The 18850-nt window shown below is 42.5% G+C and overlaps 1 protein-coding gene across 1 annotated transcript in view; it reads right to left on the bottom strand.

Annotated features, from left to right (window-relative positions):
- snx29 (sorting nexin 29) overlaps positions 1-18850 on the bottom strand; it is a 130309-nt gene that overhangs the window by 24880 nt on the left and 86579 nt on the right. The window contains exon 19 of the mRNA XM_066689157.1: positions 4450-4590. Within this exon, the coding sequence (XP_066545254.1) occupies positions 4450-4590 (141 nt within the window). The remainder of the gene's footprint in view (positions 1-4449; positions 4591-18850) is intronic.

Below are 18850 nucleotides of genomic sequence, written 5' to 3'. Positions count from 1 at the left end.
CCCAGGGGAAAACAAAATAAGCCCCAAATCGACAAAATGTTTCTTACAAGCGTTGAAAAAGCGAATTACAGAAAAACAATGACGGGATTAAAAACGACATGACAGCTAATCCCAGCGGACCAAGTGATTACCAACAAAATCCTTTTCCATCAAATCTCCCATGCCGTTTGTTTTTCTACTTTAAAGAAACCTTTTCTTTCTTTCCCTGCTTTCTTGTTTTAATGTTGCCCTTCGGGCATTCGCGTTCAATCGCTTTCGCATGTCAGAGTTACAACTAAACTTCTACAGTGCCATTATTTTAGTCATCTACCTCACTAAAATAAACCTGGAGTGGGGAAGAGGCTGACAGTGGGAGAAATATGTGTGAGATGGTGGGAACACCACTTGAACAATAGCATGAGCACACAGTGCACAAACTAAACCAACAGACCATACCAAGTGAGTACTAACCCACTAACCCACAGAGCTGCCAACATTGTCCCTGTGCAGAGCTGTTTGAACTGTTTCATAGCTTTATTCCTGCAGACTCTGATACATAAACCAACACTCTGCGGTACATAATTAATGCTCCTTACCTTATGATTAAACCTGCAGCAAAAGACATTGAATTCTGTTGAAATATATATGTATAAATAAATTCTGTGTGCATCCATTATATTTGCACAAGATTCTGCAGTTTGTAGAAGTTGGCTCAGTCTGCTCTGTAACAGACTCGTCCCTGTGGACCAAAATCATAAAACTTTAAATCAAACTGCCATCCAGGTTCTGAGCTATTAACACCACAGGAGGGACAGCATGTCCATTACGTGTTGGACGCATGCCGCAAAAAAGCACAATTCCTTTAAATGAACGATTAATGCCTTTCTTTTCCCTCCAGGATACCCCTCCAACAGAGTGGAGCTTTAAAACCAATAACATTCAATAGTGTGAAATGGCTTTCTTTTTCATTTTTTTACATGGCTGCTCATGTTGACTGCTTATTTGAATGTGATGGAAGCCACATAAATGCTCAGTATCAGATGGCTGCATCGAGTGCAGATCACAGCACTGATTCACATGGTATTTAAGTTTTAACACCCCAAAAGCTGCACAGCCAGGAGCCTTTATATAAGACACAATTCAACGCACAGACCCGATGGATTCTTGAAAAATGGTTCATTTCACAAAAGAGGCACTTTCTGATGTAGTTACCCCCCGTTCACAGCTTATTAGCGCCGCTCGCTAAGTTTCCACCCTCCCTCAGAAACCAGCTAAACGAGCTCCCTCCCTTGCCCTCAACACTTGTGCCCAAACTAAGTGGGAGCGCGGTACTCGCTGGAGCGGCCTGCGGAAGGAAGTGTTATGCATTCTGCCTCCTACAACACAAAGCGTTGAGCTGCAACTTGAATGCCATCGGCGAATGAGATAAGAAATAAAAAATGTGTTGTGGTGTGGGGGGGTATAGGGACTGGAAAGGATTTTTTTTTCCTTTTAAATGCAAAGTAGAGGGATTTTGAGAACTGAGGCTTTTCATGAAAGGTTAGGAATAATCAGGTGCTGCTGAAGAGGCTCCAGACACAGTCTAACTGCTGCCAGCACTTCTGAAAACTTCAACCATGCTCATCAATCTCCCCGTCTTTGTTCTTCGCCTGCGCACCCCCACTCCCGTGTCTCTCTGCTCCCCATCCCCCAGGCCCTGCCTCTCCTCCCCACCCCACTCTCTCAGTTGCTCGCCCATGTGCAGACAGATTATACAATATTAATCTGCTACTGTGTCAACAGGGGAGACCCCACTTGCCCTGCCTGGGTCATGTGACACTGAGTGTCCGAAGTGGGACACAAACAGGTACTCCAGGTTTGAGGTGAGCTTCAACAACCATGGTGTTGAGAGAGAAAGAAACACAACAAGAAAACAAAAGGCCAAAAGTTATTTTGTATGCTGGGAACTATTGTATCCTAACATGTTTTTTGTCCCCCCCATTGTAATAGGCTATTGGGAAGGACCTTTTTGGTGATAACAGAGCAGGAGGCTGATAGGTGGGAAGAGGTAAAACAGTAATAGATATTCAGGCATTTATAACAATCATAACACCAGCTTGCGTCTCTCTGTCTGTGCGTCTCTTCTCATTACTGGTGCAGTAAAGGCAGGTAGCTGGAGACGATGTTAGCCTGAGGCAGGGCGGCAGTTGAGATTAAATCTTTAGATGTTTTATGACCGTGTTCAACGTGGGGGGAACAGAAAAATGAAAAGCTGTTATTTTATTTATTTATTTATTATATTTTTTTTATGAGTCACTGGCTGGCCAAGAAACCGAATAACTTAAGTCACCCCCTTGTACCTGTGGGTCAGGGCTGGATTTATTGAATTTAGGAGTTAGGAAAAGGCTCTGCCCGGTGGTGAAAGCAGAAGAGATTAATGTTTCCTGTAGAGGAAGGGTGCCTGTTACCGACACTAGGGTCCTCAAGTAGTATGTTGACCAGCTAGAAGCCTGTTGGTTTGTTACTGTCCTTTAGCAGCTGTGAAAGCAGAAATGTGGAGCTTCTCTGATAAAGTTCAGCTATAATCCTGTTATCACTTTTCATTTTGTCAGCACACTTTTTTCTTCTTGAAAAGGCACATGATTTTTTTCAGCTAAAAGAAAACTTTTCTTCACCCGTCACTGCCTGCCTTCACCCCCCCACCTGTCAAAAGCTTTTAACTCCTTCACATGTTTTTTTGATGAGCTAAAAATAGGTGTTAAAAAAAAAAACATTACAGTCGAGAAGAACTGTTGCTTGTTACTCAAAATAGGTGTAATGAACAGTCCAAGACAAAGCAGGAAGGCTTTGCATGCAGACAAGGCTATTTTTAGTGCCTGTGTATGTGGTCCAGAGACATCACTAGTCAGTAACTAAAAGTACAACAATTAGCCCACCAGTCGGTATAAAGCTGGTAACTTTTAACAGCACACATCAGGAGAGCAAAAATCAGTCATTTCCGTATGCATTAATGGCCTACAATCGCACTCATATAACAGTGAAGAAATATAGTCAGGGTAACATCAGTTCAATTGAGACAGTCCGGCCTAGCAGCACACTACAGCTGTGCATAATTTCATTATCCTACAAAAGGGAAAATTACACAGATGGATTGAATAATCATAAATAAGAAGCGCGTCCAGGAGAGAGGCTGCAAAGTCTGGTGAGATACCAGAGAATACAGCAGCAGTGCCTCCATTAACCCTGATTGCCCAGCACCAAGAACAGATTTCTAGTCCCCTGAAGATACTGTCCATTGGGATTGACAGTCCTTGCACCCGGCTCCTCTAAACGGTTAACCGCAGAGTCAGGGTGACAGCTCTTTTGCTTGCGTGCACCTCCAGTCCGTTTAATGTGGCAAGTTTCTCTTCACCAGCTTGTTTTCCTGTCACGACGGAGAGCATTCAGAGAAGTGATGACTATGTAAGGCTTGTCAGTGTTGTTTACAACGTAGTAAAATATCCTCCGCAATCGCTCGCCTCTAAACCCCCACCCCCCTGCCCCCTGCGCTCCCAACCTTATTTCAACCACCTTCAAAAAAAACATTGCTGGTATCTTCTTGAAATTGGACACACTTTCTGCTCTGGGTAGTTATCGGGTAAACAAGAAAACAGCCAGGCTTGACAAGGTGGGAGAGTGACCCTGTATGGAGCTGCCAGCGTTCCAGTGAATTATACACCACATTATACCCCAGCGCGACAGATTGCCAACTTCCACTACAATGTAATAATGTGCCACTGTTAGCAGTTCTGCCACAAAACACCATCTGCCTCCATTAAAATGAAAATGGATCACGTTGTGTTCATTATCAGATCCTCATAAATTGGCGACTTAACTTGTCTTGCCCCATACCGGCTCAAATACAGTCCAGCAGACCCCCACATTAGCACGGTTATTGGCCTTTCTGGGGTTTGCGGAGATTTCGCTTTCTCACCGACACCACTGAATGCATTTGTACCTTTTAATAGCTCCTAGATACGGGGACATAATTCCCATTTACAACTGTCACAGGAAATGAACTACCAGGGAATTGTTCCGTGAAGTAGTTTGTTTGTTATGAAGAAGAATGGACGGTGGGCTGCTTTTTTCTCCCAAGTGAAAAATCCCAGTCGCCTTTGATAGAGTTACCCACAGTCGTAATATATGCTTCTCTTACACATTCATCCTAAAAGATTGAACTTCGAGGCTACGGCAACGCGCTCCCTGAGAATGAGACTGCAGAGGGAGATGCCATCACTCTGTGCTCTCGCTATAGGAGCCATATTGTATACACAGTTCTGTCTGTGAACGTTTGTGCATTAAAGGGACAGTTTGTAACCAATTTTAAAAGGTCTCCCAATTAGTCAGGTGCAAATCTATGGTGTTCTTTCATGTATATGTGTGTGTGTGCCTATATTTCTCCCCATTCTTCTAAGTTATGACCAACCCCTACCAACTCTCTACCCACAATACCTTGTTTCCGATGGCTTTCTTCGGCGGGAAGTGGAAAGCGTCCACCTGTGGGAAGCGAGCCCTCAGTCGCTGATGCATGGCTCGGAAATCCGTGTAGCGGCGGTACACGTTCCACTCGTTATCGAGGATCCGGATGTACACCTAGGGACCAAGAGACAGGGTAATAATATTACAGGGAGGCAGATTTCATAGACCAGCCTGCTCTGGGGGGCCGTCTCAGTTTATGGCTTCAGCGTTGCCTCAACTGCTGTATAAAGTATCTCAGAAAACAAGCCTGCAGGAGAAACAATTCCCCACTGCAATCAGGTTGCAAAGAAGGATCGTATGCTATGCTACACTCTCCAGTCTAGAAGAAGAATAAAAGAAAAAGATGGATTAACAACTTTCTCTAACGCTCCACTCAGGGTTTTCAATCCCATAACGTCTGCCTGAATATGGGAAGGCTTTCTAAGATAGCACACATGAGCCACATGCCAAGAGCACTGTTTTCGGTTTTGTTAATTTGTAGGCTGGTTATTTATTTGTTTTGTTGTTTTACAAATAGAGAACTGTCAACCAAAGGTGCTCTAACAAGGGGTAGAAAAAGCTCTTGAGCTGAAGGATGGAACATTGTGTCAGGGAGAGGGAGAGATGTGAAGGGAAAGAAAAATGAAAAATAGCAAGCAGACTGGAATGAGAGAGAGAGGGATGTTTTTTTACTTTTAAATCTGTTTAATTTAGCACACAGATGTACCAAACAATCCAAATTAAAAACACAATAAAACACACTAAAAACCAACAACTACTGTATCCCTGGTAAAAACAAAAACCATTATCCAATTAAAATTCCCCATAACATCATATTAAAAAGGGAGAGAGATTTGATTTGCATGCTTCAGTTTCCTGTACTATTAAAGTCATAAGATGCATATTGTTGAAGACTAATGCTTAAAATTAAATGCCACCTAATTTCTGCAGATTAATACCAGATAGCTGCCATGAAGAAGCCCTTCCCTTCATGTAGGGTTGACAGGATCAGGCCTTTACCACCCATCCTCCGGGGGTGCTGTGTGTAGTGGCACAGCAACCAGGCACCAAAACCCAGACCCAGGCCACAGACCCCCCTGGACATTCCCCAGCTCAGGTCCGGCCCTAGGTCACAAGACCGGCCTTGTAGCTTGTTACCTGTTTTCGACACTTATATTCTGAAAACAGAAAGATTATTTAACTAAAAGTAAACTGCATAGTTATTGCATTCCTTGCCATGCTCAAAGCAGTGTGTTTAATGAAGTTATCCTTAGTGGTCTTGCAGACTGTGGGTACTTCAGCACATTCCCGAGGGCAGCTGCTGGCAGTCACACACCTGGGTATGAAGGTGATGGAGAGTGTCCAATGTCCATCACCCGTCAGTGACTGCCATCTTATGTAGCAATACCCAAATTACATAAGCTCCTGGTATGCTCATTTTAATTGTCTGAATTTGTTTTATTCCTCGTTCCTGAGCAACTGATCAAGTTGGAAATAGTTCTTTGTGAGGACATGTCAGATGGTTATGTCTCAATCAGAGAGGGAGATGAAAGGGGAAGTGGTGGCGGATGCGGTGTCCCCTAGGAGGGGGTAACGGGCTGAAAGCAGAGAGATTAAAGGCTAGGGATTATTAACACCAGGAAGATCTAACACCCCCCATCATGGAGTGGTAAAATACTAGTGTGACCTGAAGTCGCTGCAGAGGGAGGAGAAAGAGCCATCTCAGGACTGTCTTACCGCAATCGCCTTGACGGCTGCATGGCGTTAGTGTGACTGACATTTCACACATGAATATAAGACTTTCACTCTTAATTAGCATTGCAGTGTGAGAGAGCCAGCCAGTGGTGCATTAATTTGGCTGTAATTTTCAACACTGACAGCTGCCTCTCCGAGTCTCAGCACAGCAGGGCAGATTTAACCATTTTGCCTTAGAAGCTGTAACGACAGCAAAACCGCATTGAGAGCTCACTTGCTCAACAGTGCTGGGCTCTCTGTGCAGTACAGTACATTTAAAGTATTATTACTAAGATAGAACCCTCCAATGTTAAAACAACACAAACAGAACAACTCCCTAATTTCCACCCCCCATGAATATTAGCCCAATAAATAGGTCTTGCGTAGGACACGAGGCCAAAATATAGGATACAGGAGGTGCTCAATTTAAGATATTCGTGTCTTGCAAATTTTGCATGGATTGGATGAAATGTCACAAGATGTCTCTCTGCTTTATCTCTGCAGAACTTTAGGTCTGATCCTACATTTAAATTGATACTTAGCGATGGCCAAACCACAGGTAATCAATTCAGGTTTTGCCTGAACATATTTTCCCACATATTGAAAATGACAGAAAAAGAAAAAGATTTAATAGAATACTGAACTACCACCCCCCACCACCAGTGTCAGGCAGACAGTTCTTTAAGCTGTAAAGTATGTGATTTTCTAGCTTTCAAATCCCTTTAGACAGAGATCTCTATACTGTAGTGGTTCCTCTAGCCCTCATGCCTCCAAACACTAAGCTCTCTATCATATTGGCCTCCATAAGGCTAAGATGCTCAGGTCTGAATTCTTCATGCCACAGAGTTAAGAGCTTGAAAGATCTAAAGCAGGCAATTATCCATATTTATTGATTAATTATTATTTATTAGAAGACACCCTTATCCAGGGCGACTTACAGTTTTCACAAGAAACCTTTTCAATGCATTACAAAGTGCAGTAATAATCTCAGCACGAAATACAATAAGCATACATCCTAGTACAATGAGCTATGAAGTGCAGACACAAAATAGTTAAGTCCTAGGTATGTGCTAAAGGGGTAGGCATAGCAGAAATTACAGTAAAATAATAGAAGTGCCAACGATACATAAAGTAATCAGGAGCATAAGGCATGCTGGGAAAAAAATAAAAATAAAATCATCCACCACCAATATGGTATCTTACATTTCCTTCAGCACATACACACGATATACACACATATATATATATATATTTGAATTGCTTTGTTTGGCGAAAAAAGAGCATAAAAAAGACAATCTTGACAGTGCATCCCCATTAGTGCAGCAGCTTGGTTCCAGTTATATGTAAAATAATTCCAAGCGCCCAGCTAGGCTCGCAGAGGAAGTCATAGAAAACAACAGGGAGACATATTTGGGAGTGTGTGGTATCAGATGCTGTCTGGGGCGGACTGATTTAGCTGATTAAAAGGGTCATAAATTAGGCTGGTGGAACGGATTAAATTCAGCGCATTGACAAGGGAATAACATAAACACTCTGTATTGTTGCGGCTACGTTCAGAGAAGTGTGCTGGTCTCCAAGTCCTCACAGTGCGATCTCACAGCCTAGTCTGACCTCACAGTCTGGCATGCAGGCAGATGGATAGGTCAGGAACTGACTGGATCTATCTAATGAGTGGTTTATAAAATTAAACACTATTTGTGTGCCATTGTATTTATGCTTAGTTGTTTTGCTTCTGAACAGATGTGCAGAAAATAGTAAAATGCAATAGATTGATGTTTTTCTGTGGCATTTGTCTTTCATTTTAAGTTCCACGGCAGACTGTTTCAATAGCAGAGTTTCAAATGTATGCTACATGCTGCTCTGAGCCTTCATTAATTTCTCCTAAAGCATGCTGTCAGCCTAATCACCTTAACCCTCCTGAAGAGATGCATTATCTCAATGTTTGGGAAGAAGGATATATAAATAAATACATACGTAAAAATGCAAACTTAGAACAAAACTCAACCTAGTTAAAAATATGTCAGGTGGGACAAGATCCGTAAAATAGCAATTCTTTAGCTGTTATAGTCCACCGAAATCAAGCACAGAGCGCTGACAGCCTGTGAATCAGTATTCTCTCAGCTCGGTCCGCGATCGTCTGACTGGTGAGATGCAAGATGCACTTAGTAATATAGCCAGGCTTCCAGGGACAGTAACTCTCCATCACTCTGGCTCACCGACAGCTAAATCAGCAGAGAATGGGTTCCCGAAAAGGTAGAGAATGTACACAAACACTGATGTTAATATGAAGTGCTAGAGAGAGGGTGTCGTACGCGTCAAGATCTTCAACAAAGCTTATCTGGGGGGGGGTGTTGAAACATCTGCCAGAGCCAGTAGGAGTAATAAGGTAGGCCACAATTCATAATGCTTCACTTTAAAAGGTGCACATTTTAAGCACTTTATTGGAGTATAGAACAAGATCAGGAGTTCAGAAGAATACCAGCTCAAACTGCCGATCTTCTCCTCGCCCAAGTATAAATATGTGCCATTAACCTGCACTTCCCACCAGTTTCCAAATGGGCACACTTAATATGTGGAGAAATGGATCTTAGATAAACTATCATCCTGTGATGCTAATAGAAGAGAATAAAAGATGGCATAACCTGTGGATTTAGATGCACACACACAAAAAATGAAATCCTGCCATGAATGGGACCACTTGCTGATGCGAAAGTCTAGTATGTATTTAAAAGCCATTTACCTGTTTGTGCAATAATGGAACAACCATGAATTCCTGCTGCACCACTCTGCAAAATATCAGGAAGATAAGATTGCACAGTCAAACCCTGTCCTGAAGTAACAGGAGTTCTCACACATACAGGCTGGCCATGTCAATATAGTGTGCGTGCAAAAGAGCACCATTAGCATGGCCAGCTGTGAGGAAGCCGAGGAGGAGGTGGGTTTCAGCAGTTCCCAGCCTGCCCCCTGTGTCCCTTCTCAAGACCTCCTCCCCAGCTCCATTATGGTCCACTAAAAGTTATTTTATTTTCTTTAAAGAGGGGGTAAAAAATGGAAAGGAAGCAGCCTGGCTTAAGAACCGCCACCAGAAAATAACCTAAACTACTTAGACTGGATTCCCTATACACTCACCCATTTACATATAATTATATAGATTCGTTTTTATCTGCTGGCATATCTCTATTTTTTCACACCCACTAATAAGCTTGCCAACTCAACCAACTGTGTCGGTTTGTCTTTCTTCTCAGGGACAATGACATTTTTCAGAGGGCAATAGAGAAAGTGGAGCAAGGTTTTCAGTCTTTTTTTTCTTCTTTCTTTCGTCTCTGTCTTTATACACCCTACATCAATGGTAAATCTTTGAGATGTGGCCAGTGCTGCAAAATGGAGCATTAATTTATACTGCTACACAAGACTAAGCCCTTGCACTAAGACATGCAGTTTCATTGCAAAATTAAGCACTCTGCTGCTTAACCTCATCTGTTTATTCAAGAAAAAGGGGCTCTGTAAAAAAAAATGTACACCAGCCGAACACACAGTTTTTTGTCTGCAAGAGATGAGAGCGGGAGTGAAAGAACTGCATTTGAATTAAGACCAAAAGCTCCAGCTGCTTTCTATTCAGAAGGCACACTAAATGTCTAAGTGCTGGAAACTTTGCTAATGCTTTAGATCTCGCCAAGGTCATTTTATTGATTATCACTAATTAGCTTATCATCATACATACATGCACAATGGCAGGCACAGAATCCTGCATGAAATACAGCTAAGAGAAGAAAGTTTATTTCTTTATTGCTTTTAATTTAAATTTAGTCTGGCTGTATGTTTAGGGCCATTACCATGGGGAAAAGCAAACCCTTTGCACAAGCTGCCTTCCTGAGGGCACAACAGGAAATTGATTTTTACTGCATTTTACTCATATTTCCTGTTTGCATATCGGAAGAACATTCGCAATGGTTCGTGTAACTACCAGCTTGTCTCATTGCAGGTCTCCTCTTCCATACAGTTTCCTCTGGGAGCTGAAAACTTCAAGCATTGCTTCATGTGTCAGTAACACCATTATCCAATGCATTTTTTACCAATTCTCATGGTACATTCTTCATTTTTGCATTTTATTTTAATTCTCATCCAAACAAATGTTGTTGAGCTGTTTAGACCTCTAGCAACCCTCTTTTGCACATTGCTAGATTATACATAGAATTGAAATGAACAGCAAGCTGACAAATGATTAGGCAAGCTCTGCCTTGAACTTAAGACTATTACCACAGAAAACCTTTGACAGATTTGATTTCTATGGAGTGTTCCGGTCAAAAGCTTACACACCCCACCATCTTAATTCAGATCAATCAACTGGAGTCTTAACAGTTCCCTCTTGGGGAGTCATCACTGAAAGGACATGGTTGATGATAAAGTACAGTTTAATTAATCAATGTATTAACCCAAATTAAAATCACAGCATAACATTATTTCAAATTAAGTTTGAAAGCTTTTAAGTACAACATGTGTGTTTGTGTTTGTGTATATGAATCCTGGTGATCAGTTACCTGGAAACCTTAGTACTATCCTACCAGCAAGGTAAGTTTATACTCCAAGCATTGAGGTATGCAGATGTTATCTATTTGAACTGATCGGTACCAGATAGGAGAAATACTACAACGCAAGAAAACCTGTCACCCAGGAAGGGAACTTCCTGCCCTAAATAAAGGAAAGAACAGTGGGAAAGAACACATCAGATCAGTTTGACTAAGGTATGCAAAGACACATTAATGGGAATGGAGTCTGCTGGGAGCATAACACTTCTAAAGACCACAGTCATTTTTAAATACACTTTTAGTGGTTAACATTACAAACCCTGAACCCTGACTATGGCTCATAGATCCAGTACAGCTGATCTGTGCTGCAATGTCAGACTAAGAATCTTAACCTATACTCATGTACTGAAATGCCTGCTGGCTGTTCTTTTTTTTGTGTCCTTTTTCTTTTTGAAAATACAAAATCACAGTAGTATAGGGATTCACCTTGCCAAAAACAGATACATTCTTACGCCCTGCCGAGACGTCTGAAAGTTTAAAGCTGACAGAAAGTAATATCAAAAAGCCTGAAAGCCTACTAGTTTCAGGAGAGACAAGGTTGATATCCCCCACCTCCCCAAATAATAAACAAATACACAGGCAAGAAAACCTTTTTTAGTTTTTTTAAATCTTGCCCCAAACTTAAAACCGAGACTGAAGCCAAAACGTGAAAGACACTCTCTCTATATCCAACAATCACATAGGGTAACCAGCCTCTGAGCAGCATAGCTCGATTAAAAATAAAAATATAAATAAGAAAGGGATTTAAAAAAATAACTTCAGCTATGATGTGAGTGGAATTCCCTGGAAACAATAGTGAGAGATGCACAGAACAAATGAGTCAAACTAACAGTATTCTGTCCCACTGCTACAGTTTGTTGAAAAGGGAAAAAAAGGGGGGGGGGACAGTAATAATAATAAAAAAAATCTACTGATTCTTGGAGGGTGATTAATATAATTACAAACTAATTGCCTGAACATATGCTGGAGTTCTGCTGTTGGAAGCAGGTGGATTAATCATTGTGTCTGAAAAAAGGCGAAGCCTCTTACAAAAACAGTGTGCTTTGGAGGTAAGGGGGCAGAGCAGTAGTCAGAAGGGGTGTCCAATTCGTCAGTGCTCATCCGAGGCACTGAGGACCCTTGAGGAACCTCAGAGTTAAGAGAAAAATCTAACACAGAAAAACGGAAGGAGAGGATAACTTTTCAAAGCAGGCAAAGCAGTGAGTGCAGAGAATGTTTCATGCCGGACTCATTTTACTGCATTTCTCTACATTACAAGATGCAAAGCAAGGGCCTCGGTTTTATATAATTAATCCATCTCTTCAAACACGTACGCTGTTTCCAAAATAGATCAAAATAATGCACCACTACAGCTGACTGAGACAAATGCCACAGCGTTTGTAGGCAGACTATTGTCGTTCATCTCTAGCACAACTCAGAAGTGGAAGGCTTTTAAGGGGGAGAGAAGAAGACAAAACACAAAACTGCCAGGTAAATGGTGGGGGAGCTTTTCATCTTTGATTGTGTTCAGTGCCCGGAGGCAGCTGAGCTGAAATCGTGTTTTTAACCCTGTTCCTCTGAGCTCATGCCCGAACAGATGGCTTGGCACTGAAGTGGGTGGGAGGGGGGGGGGGGAGCAGGGGGCACTGGCTAGAATACCAAATGCTGACACCTGCCGTCCAACTGGCCACAGCTTGCCGGAATGACATCACACTCCGCCACCAGCCCCACATACCTGAGCTGCGCTTTGGGAACCCTGGTGAACTCTGGCTCATTCTGGAGCGCTCTGGAACATTCTGGAACACCCCCTGAATGCTCTGGCACACCTCCAACACCTCAGTTGAGGGGCTATACTATGCTTTACTCCTTTACTTGCTTCGTACAGAGGATTTTGAATACAACTGAAAATAGGAGAACACAATTTTACATCTCTGAAAAATGTCAAAAGGGTTTGACAGATACCCAAATCGTATTTATCTTTATATATTTCTTTTAAATTTGGTTTCCAACTAGATCCTTCAACAGTCTCCCTTTAATTGGAGGACAGTTCGTTTATGCCCTTCTTTAGTTCCACAGGAGATCTTCATAAGAGATTAGCAGTTCTCAACAGGTTTACCAACTTCAACACAGTGTTTTAAAAAGAGTCTGCAGCCCGGTGTTGGGCTTCAGAATTAGAAAGCTCCTCTTTCATCTTAGTGTGAACTACAATGTGTAACTCCTCCTAATTCCCTTCTGGATCCCAAAGAGTTTGCTTAGTAATGCCAGCTGATTAACATTATCAGCCAAAGGCTCTATCTGGAGCAACTTATCCCCATCTTGCCCCTCAGATAAGAGCCGGTCCATTAATTAGCCTGCCCCCAGCCTGGCCAAAGGGCTTTGATAGTTTGTGGGAGATTAATGGGTCAGTGGCAGGCTGGTGGATGAGCACTCTGGTTTCATTGCACCTTCTCAGCACCATGAGATCACAGGGTTCCTGATATACCTCTCTACTGTTTTTAATTAACCCACAACCCCTCAATGAAGGACAGAAGACCCCCCCTCCCTCTACATACATATACACAGCATCGCAAAGTAGCGGTCACTGCATCTTTCGCTTTGCAATTGACTGCAGGAAATGCAAACTAACTGCGATCACAGACAGTGCATTTCCAAAGTCGACTCTCCAGACCTTTTGTGTTTCTTGGTGAAGATTCTTGGAAGGCATATGCTGAGTACCACGAAAACCAAGCGACAAAGCAGTACAGGGGTAAAGGAGGAGAAACTTGATTAATGAAAAAATAAAAGGAACTAAAAGGAAATCACATTGCTGAGAGCAGCCCCACGCTGGTCTGCTCCTTGCTGAGAGACGGTGATGCCGAGTTGGTGAGGGGAAGGTGAACCGTCGCTTTAATTTCCCTTTGAAAATGAACTGGGCTGCTTACATCGTTTAAGCAGGTAAATTAATTGAAGGACCCCAACTGTGGTAAAAGCTGCTGTCTCCCCCTTTCTCCCTTAACGAGGAACCCAGCAGAGTGCCAGGTCTTTAGCAGGAGAATTAATACAAGCTAATCAATACGCCTCCCCCGAGAGAACGAGAGCGGATTCTAATGTCTGAATCTCCCCAAAAAAAGGATCAAAAGAGCATTGCAAAAAAGAGAGGGGCAAAGAGCAAACCTTCACTGCTGTGCCATTTCATATTTATAAAACTGCATTTCTCTCATAATGATTATATATCAAAAATACAAATAAATACCATCATCATTGTAGTACAGCAGCACTATTATTATTGATGACTTTTTTTCTGTTTTGAATGGCACAGTCCCAAACTCCCAGGATGACTCCAGCAACCTCCAACCCCCCGCCCCCCAACGCCCAATGTGTCTGCCTCCTGATTAAGGCTTATCAGCCGCGCATCACAGCCTGATCCCCCACTCTCCACAGGCCCCCAGCTCAGTGAGGAATGGTGCTGGAGTCCAGATAAAGGACAGTCCCTCGGGCAAGATGAGCTGCAGCACAATGCCAGCCGCCTAGCCTGCACATTTTCCCATTTCGCTCACAAGGTTACAAATAAAAGAAACAGAACGCTTCATTAAAGTTCTGCCAGAAGGTGGCACTGACTTAGAAGGACGAGTGTAAAGAATGCCTGGAGGCCCATTTTAAATATTTTCAATTTAGAACTCACACTTCTCCGACGTTGAATCAGTACTATGTCCTCAGACCGATTATATTAATTACAGAAGAAGAAGTGATGTTTTTAAGTCTTTCTTTGGACGATGATTGAGAAGACCGCTCCGATGTGACGCGCTGCTTGCTGCTGGTGCATTTCTGTGTCGGTAGCTACCTGTGCTATTATCCTAATGTAATCACATATACATAATAACAGCACTCTAGAACCTGCCAGCAATCATTCAGCATTGTGAACAGCACTTTATTAGAATAAATTAATCCAGCCCAGTATATAAGCCGTTCATTTTTCATTTCAGACCCCTTCTAAAAGGGCTTGAGCCACTCAAGTAACCAAAGGGATTCATTATTAAAACTAGGGCTTTTAACATGTTTTTAGTTCTACCCACAAAGAGACTAAAAAGGTACGAGTACATAAATGGTTGGGAATGCTTTCAAACACAAGGGCCCTAGCCCCAGGGACATTGTCCATCATGGAGGTGCTGCCAGGACAGGGTGTAATGCAAATGCACTACCAGCCTTCACCTGCAGCTTAACTAACCTGCCTACTCACTCCCAGCAAGAGCCGTCCCGAACCGGTCTTGACTTGGTGAGTAAAGGCTGCAACCACTACCACCCTGCTCCCCGCTGCTATTCTTGGCAAGAAAGTGTATAATTTACTTCACGTAAAACAGAGTGGACTGGAAGGAGAAAAAAAAAAAAAGGTGAAAGTCAACTTCTCCTCAGAAGTGCACAAAGCATAAACAAGAAAATTGAATTCCAGTCACACATTTAACGTGTGAAAGATGTTCGTGTTGTTTGACAGAGTTCTGTGTTGTTGACTCATGAAAGCTAAAAGTTCAAGGCTCAGGTGTGTCTCTGGAATGATCCTTGGTTACTATTACTCAGTTAGCTTCCTATCCCCCCACCCCCTCAGCCCCCCATCCACCTGCGATCTACGAAGCGGTAATGAGACAAGTAAACACTGATGATTATTCCAAATGAAATATTTCAAAAGAACAACACATTCCTGTAATCTGCCTACAGTATTGTGTGCAGGAGAGAGCACAAAATGTCAATGAATAATTACAACGGCACAGAATCAGTCAGCGAAAGTGTAACAAACTACCGAGATTCACTGATCAGGAAATTGTATGGTGTGCTTATTAATATATTATATATTTATTAATGTATAATTAGACTGCTAAATCAGTCAGCTGCCCTGTTTATGACTTATTACGCTGTCACTGCTGAAACAATTTATTAACAAAATATAGAGTTAGATACTGTAATCCTGCCTGCTGGCCCACACTGCACCGCACACATTGTTGATCAGTTATATATAGATATATCGCTGAGCAAATGCAGGGTGGCACCTGACACAGGCCTAAGCATTGAAACAAGATAGGAAGGAGCCCCTGCCACCCAGCCTGTCACACTCCAACCAGCCCCTTGTCCTGACACCCACTGGCACATTGCCCTTTGCCACAGACACACGCACGCACACAAAGGACCCAGCTATCAGACCGCCTGGCTCTGTGGCTCCCTCCCCACCACAGAACAGAGTTCCAGTACCAATCCATGAATACCCTGGACTCTGCAGCACTGACGCCTGGTCCCTTAAAGTGACCTTCAAGAAATGGCTGTATGTTGAAATGCCTAAAGGACATTGTTAGTTTGTTTACAACAGGCCTGATACGGGTTAGCGTCCATTACGTGTCCTCATCTGGACAAATGAGAGGCTGCCGTCGTCTGAACAGGGTGAGAAGGACAATGTGACTTGAGGAGTTTCAGGGTGCCAAAAAAAAATAAAAACTGTTCTCACTTCTGGTCTCTGCACCAACACTGTACATTTCCAACCGGATGCTGAGAGCTGCACTGACAATTCTCAACTCGACATTTTCTTCAGGAAGAGCAACTAACCATATTTTACACCTATGTAATTGCCACTAAAGCACATTTTCAACCCCCCACAATCAACAACCTTGAAAACTATGAACTATTAGCATTCCCAATTTGTCCGCCACCTCAGTAATGATCTCTGCACCACCCTTCCTGTGAACTCTAACACCTTAACTTTACAGGACATCTCTGGCTGTCTACACCTTTACTGTGGACCCCCTCCATTTGCAGCTTCCCCCCACACATCCGGGCTTTGTTCAAAAACAACTCTCGGACATTTCAGTTTTGAATGAGGAGAAGAAGAAGACGAAGACGAAGACGAAGACGACGAAGAAGAAGAAGAGGTGCATGGAGAAAATTAAATACAGAAGTTATAAAGAAGGTAATATCATCCTTCACAAATTAGATATGGGCATTAAATTGACATGCCAAATCCCCTATAAGCCTCTTTACACTCACACGGTTGACAAAAAGCATCACCACGCTCCCTCCTATTAAGTCTTCTGTGCGTGGTGGCAGAGGGAGGAGTCAGGGGGTTGGAGGTGACAGGAAGTACGCACCGAGCACGTAGGCTGGCGATCCTGGCAGAAGGCCCAGATTGAACAATGCAAGCCAACAGAGGGAAGAGGTTTGATGGGCACTGGCTGTCTGTTACTATTAAAATAACTTTGATTTAACTAAGCATCCACTTCCAGACTATAACCTTTCTTTCAAAGAGAAGGTAACAGTGCAAGCCTGGAAGAAAGCCAGCCAGAAAACCATCCATTATGACACAAATACACATACAGTCGATTTACTGTTCAGTGGAATCGCCTTCCACCAAATCATGACACGACTGGTTGAGGAAATGTGAGTATGCGATATTACTGCATCCAGTATTGTACATGTCACACAGTGGAAGAAAAGGAGAGATCAGATTATTTAATGTAACACCACTGTTATCTAACCATGACATGCACAATCCTTCAGCTATAGCGAGGGATCTCCATTTTGCACAAAGCAAAGCAAAAACACCTGCGTTCACATCAGTGTGGGTGGACCCCTTCCACTGGGATGAATGTGAATGAAACGGGTGCAAAACATGCTCTCTTTAGTAGCAGGTAATGAAAACAAGCATCGGGCCGGTGGACACGTATCCACAGCCACGCTTGCTGTTGCTCAGTTGTTTGACACCCAACTCCTCTCCTGCTTGTTCCAGTTCAGCTTCATCAACTTCACCGAACACAGTTTTAAATTGGGGAATTACAGTAGGATGCAACCTGTAGCTTGGTGGGGGGGAGGTTCCTGTGACAAATAAATCATAAAAACAACTCGTCAAGTATATTTTGAAAAGTTCCCCAGCAACACAGAACATGGGAAGTGAGATTCAGACAGCATTGCCCTGATCTCCGTACAAAACTGTGAGTCACCCATGCAGAGTTCAGTCCAGAGCTGAGAGCCTCCATAGTTCAAGAGAGAGAGAGGGCTGGAGTAAGTAAAGGACACACAAATCAAATTAAAATAAATACTTGATTACTCTCTACTTTCATGTAAAGCATTAATGAAGTGTTTCCAAAGCATGCACACAAATGAACAAAAAAGCAGGAGTATGCTGACCTCTGTTTGTGATTGTTATTGATTGAGATGGGTGTAAAGTCAGTGCGTTCAACACTTATTCATGCATCTATAGTAACTCGCTATGACCTCGGCAGCCTGTGTCATTAAGAAATTGCAAGACCAGACCGTTCTGTTTGCTACGGGTTCTGTCAAGCATTGCAAAGGAGAATTGTATTGAAATGTAGACAGATGAGACCGGGTTCAGGAGAAAAAGACAAGGAAACCAAACACTTGTATCTCAAGGAGTGATCAGGATGTTCCTAACGAAGCATGGCACTGCAACAGCTTAGACCTTGGTATACAGGAACAGAGCAATTATTTATTTTGCCCAAAAAGGCGCTCATTAAAGAAGCCGATCTGTGCCGTTGTAACCTGGAAAAGGAACAACGTGACACTCAAAGCATTCAGAAACCACATATAATGAGGCCGGTTAATATTCAACACTAGATGTAACTGGTTGTCATGCCACTTAGACTGAGATACATGTTGGTACAAAAGATGGAATATTTGAGCTCCTGATTGGATGATCTGTAAGAGGGTGTCCCTGTTTCCAAGAGAAAGTGTATTTTTTCAATTTGTTTGCTTTGTTGCAATCAGTCAAATACTCTGCAGTTACCCTTTTTAATAAATCATCATAATTATTGTCAGGGTAATCACAGCTACCACCAATGTACTAGATCATACTCAACTGTCATTTCTGTTTTGTACTAATACCTTATATACTTAATTTGGAATATGAATATAGCATAAAGCCAAACTTAATAAGACCCATTATTGCCATTAAATATATTTAAAATTGCATTTTATTGTATGTGGTGTTTATACAGTTCCCTTAGTAACACACACAGGATTACCCTCTTGCCGTTTATACAGGGACGAGACAAAGACTACTGAATATATTACAGTCCTGTCCCTGTTGTTTATCCATAAAATAAAATATTTAAAATATGATTAAA

This window comes from Amia ocellicauda, chromosome 17, assembly GCF_036373705.1.
Source record: "Amia ocellicauda isolate fAmiCal2 chromosome 17, fAmiCal2.hap1, whole genome shotgun sequence".
Classification (NCBI taxonomy): Eukaryota; Metazoa; Chordata; class Actinopteri; order Amiiformes; family Amiidae; genus Amia; species Amia ocellicauda.
The sequence above is the reverse complement of the archived record's forward strand: the minus strand, read 5'-3'. Positions and strand labels throughout refer to the sequence as shown.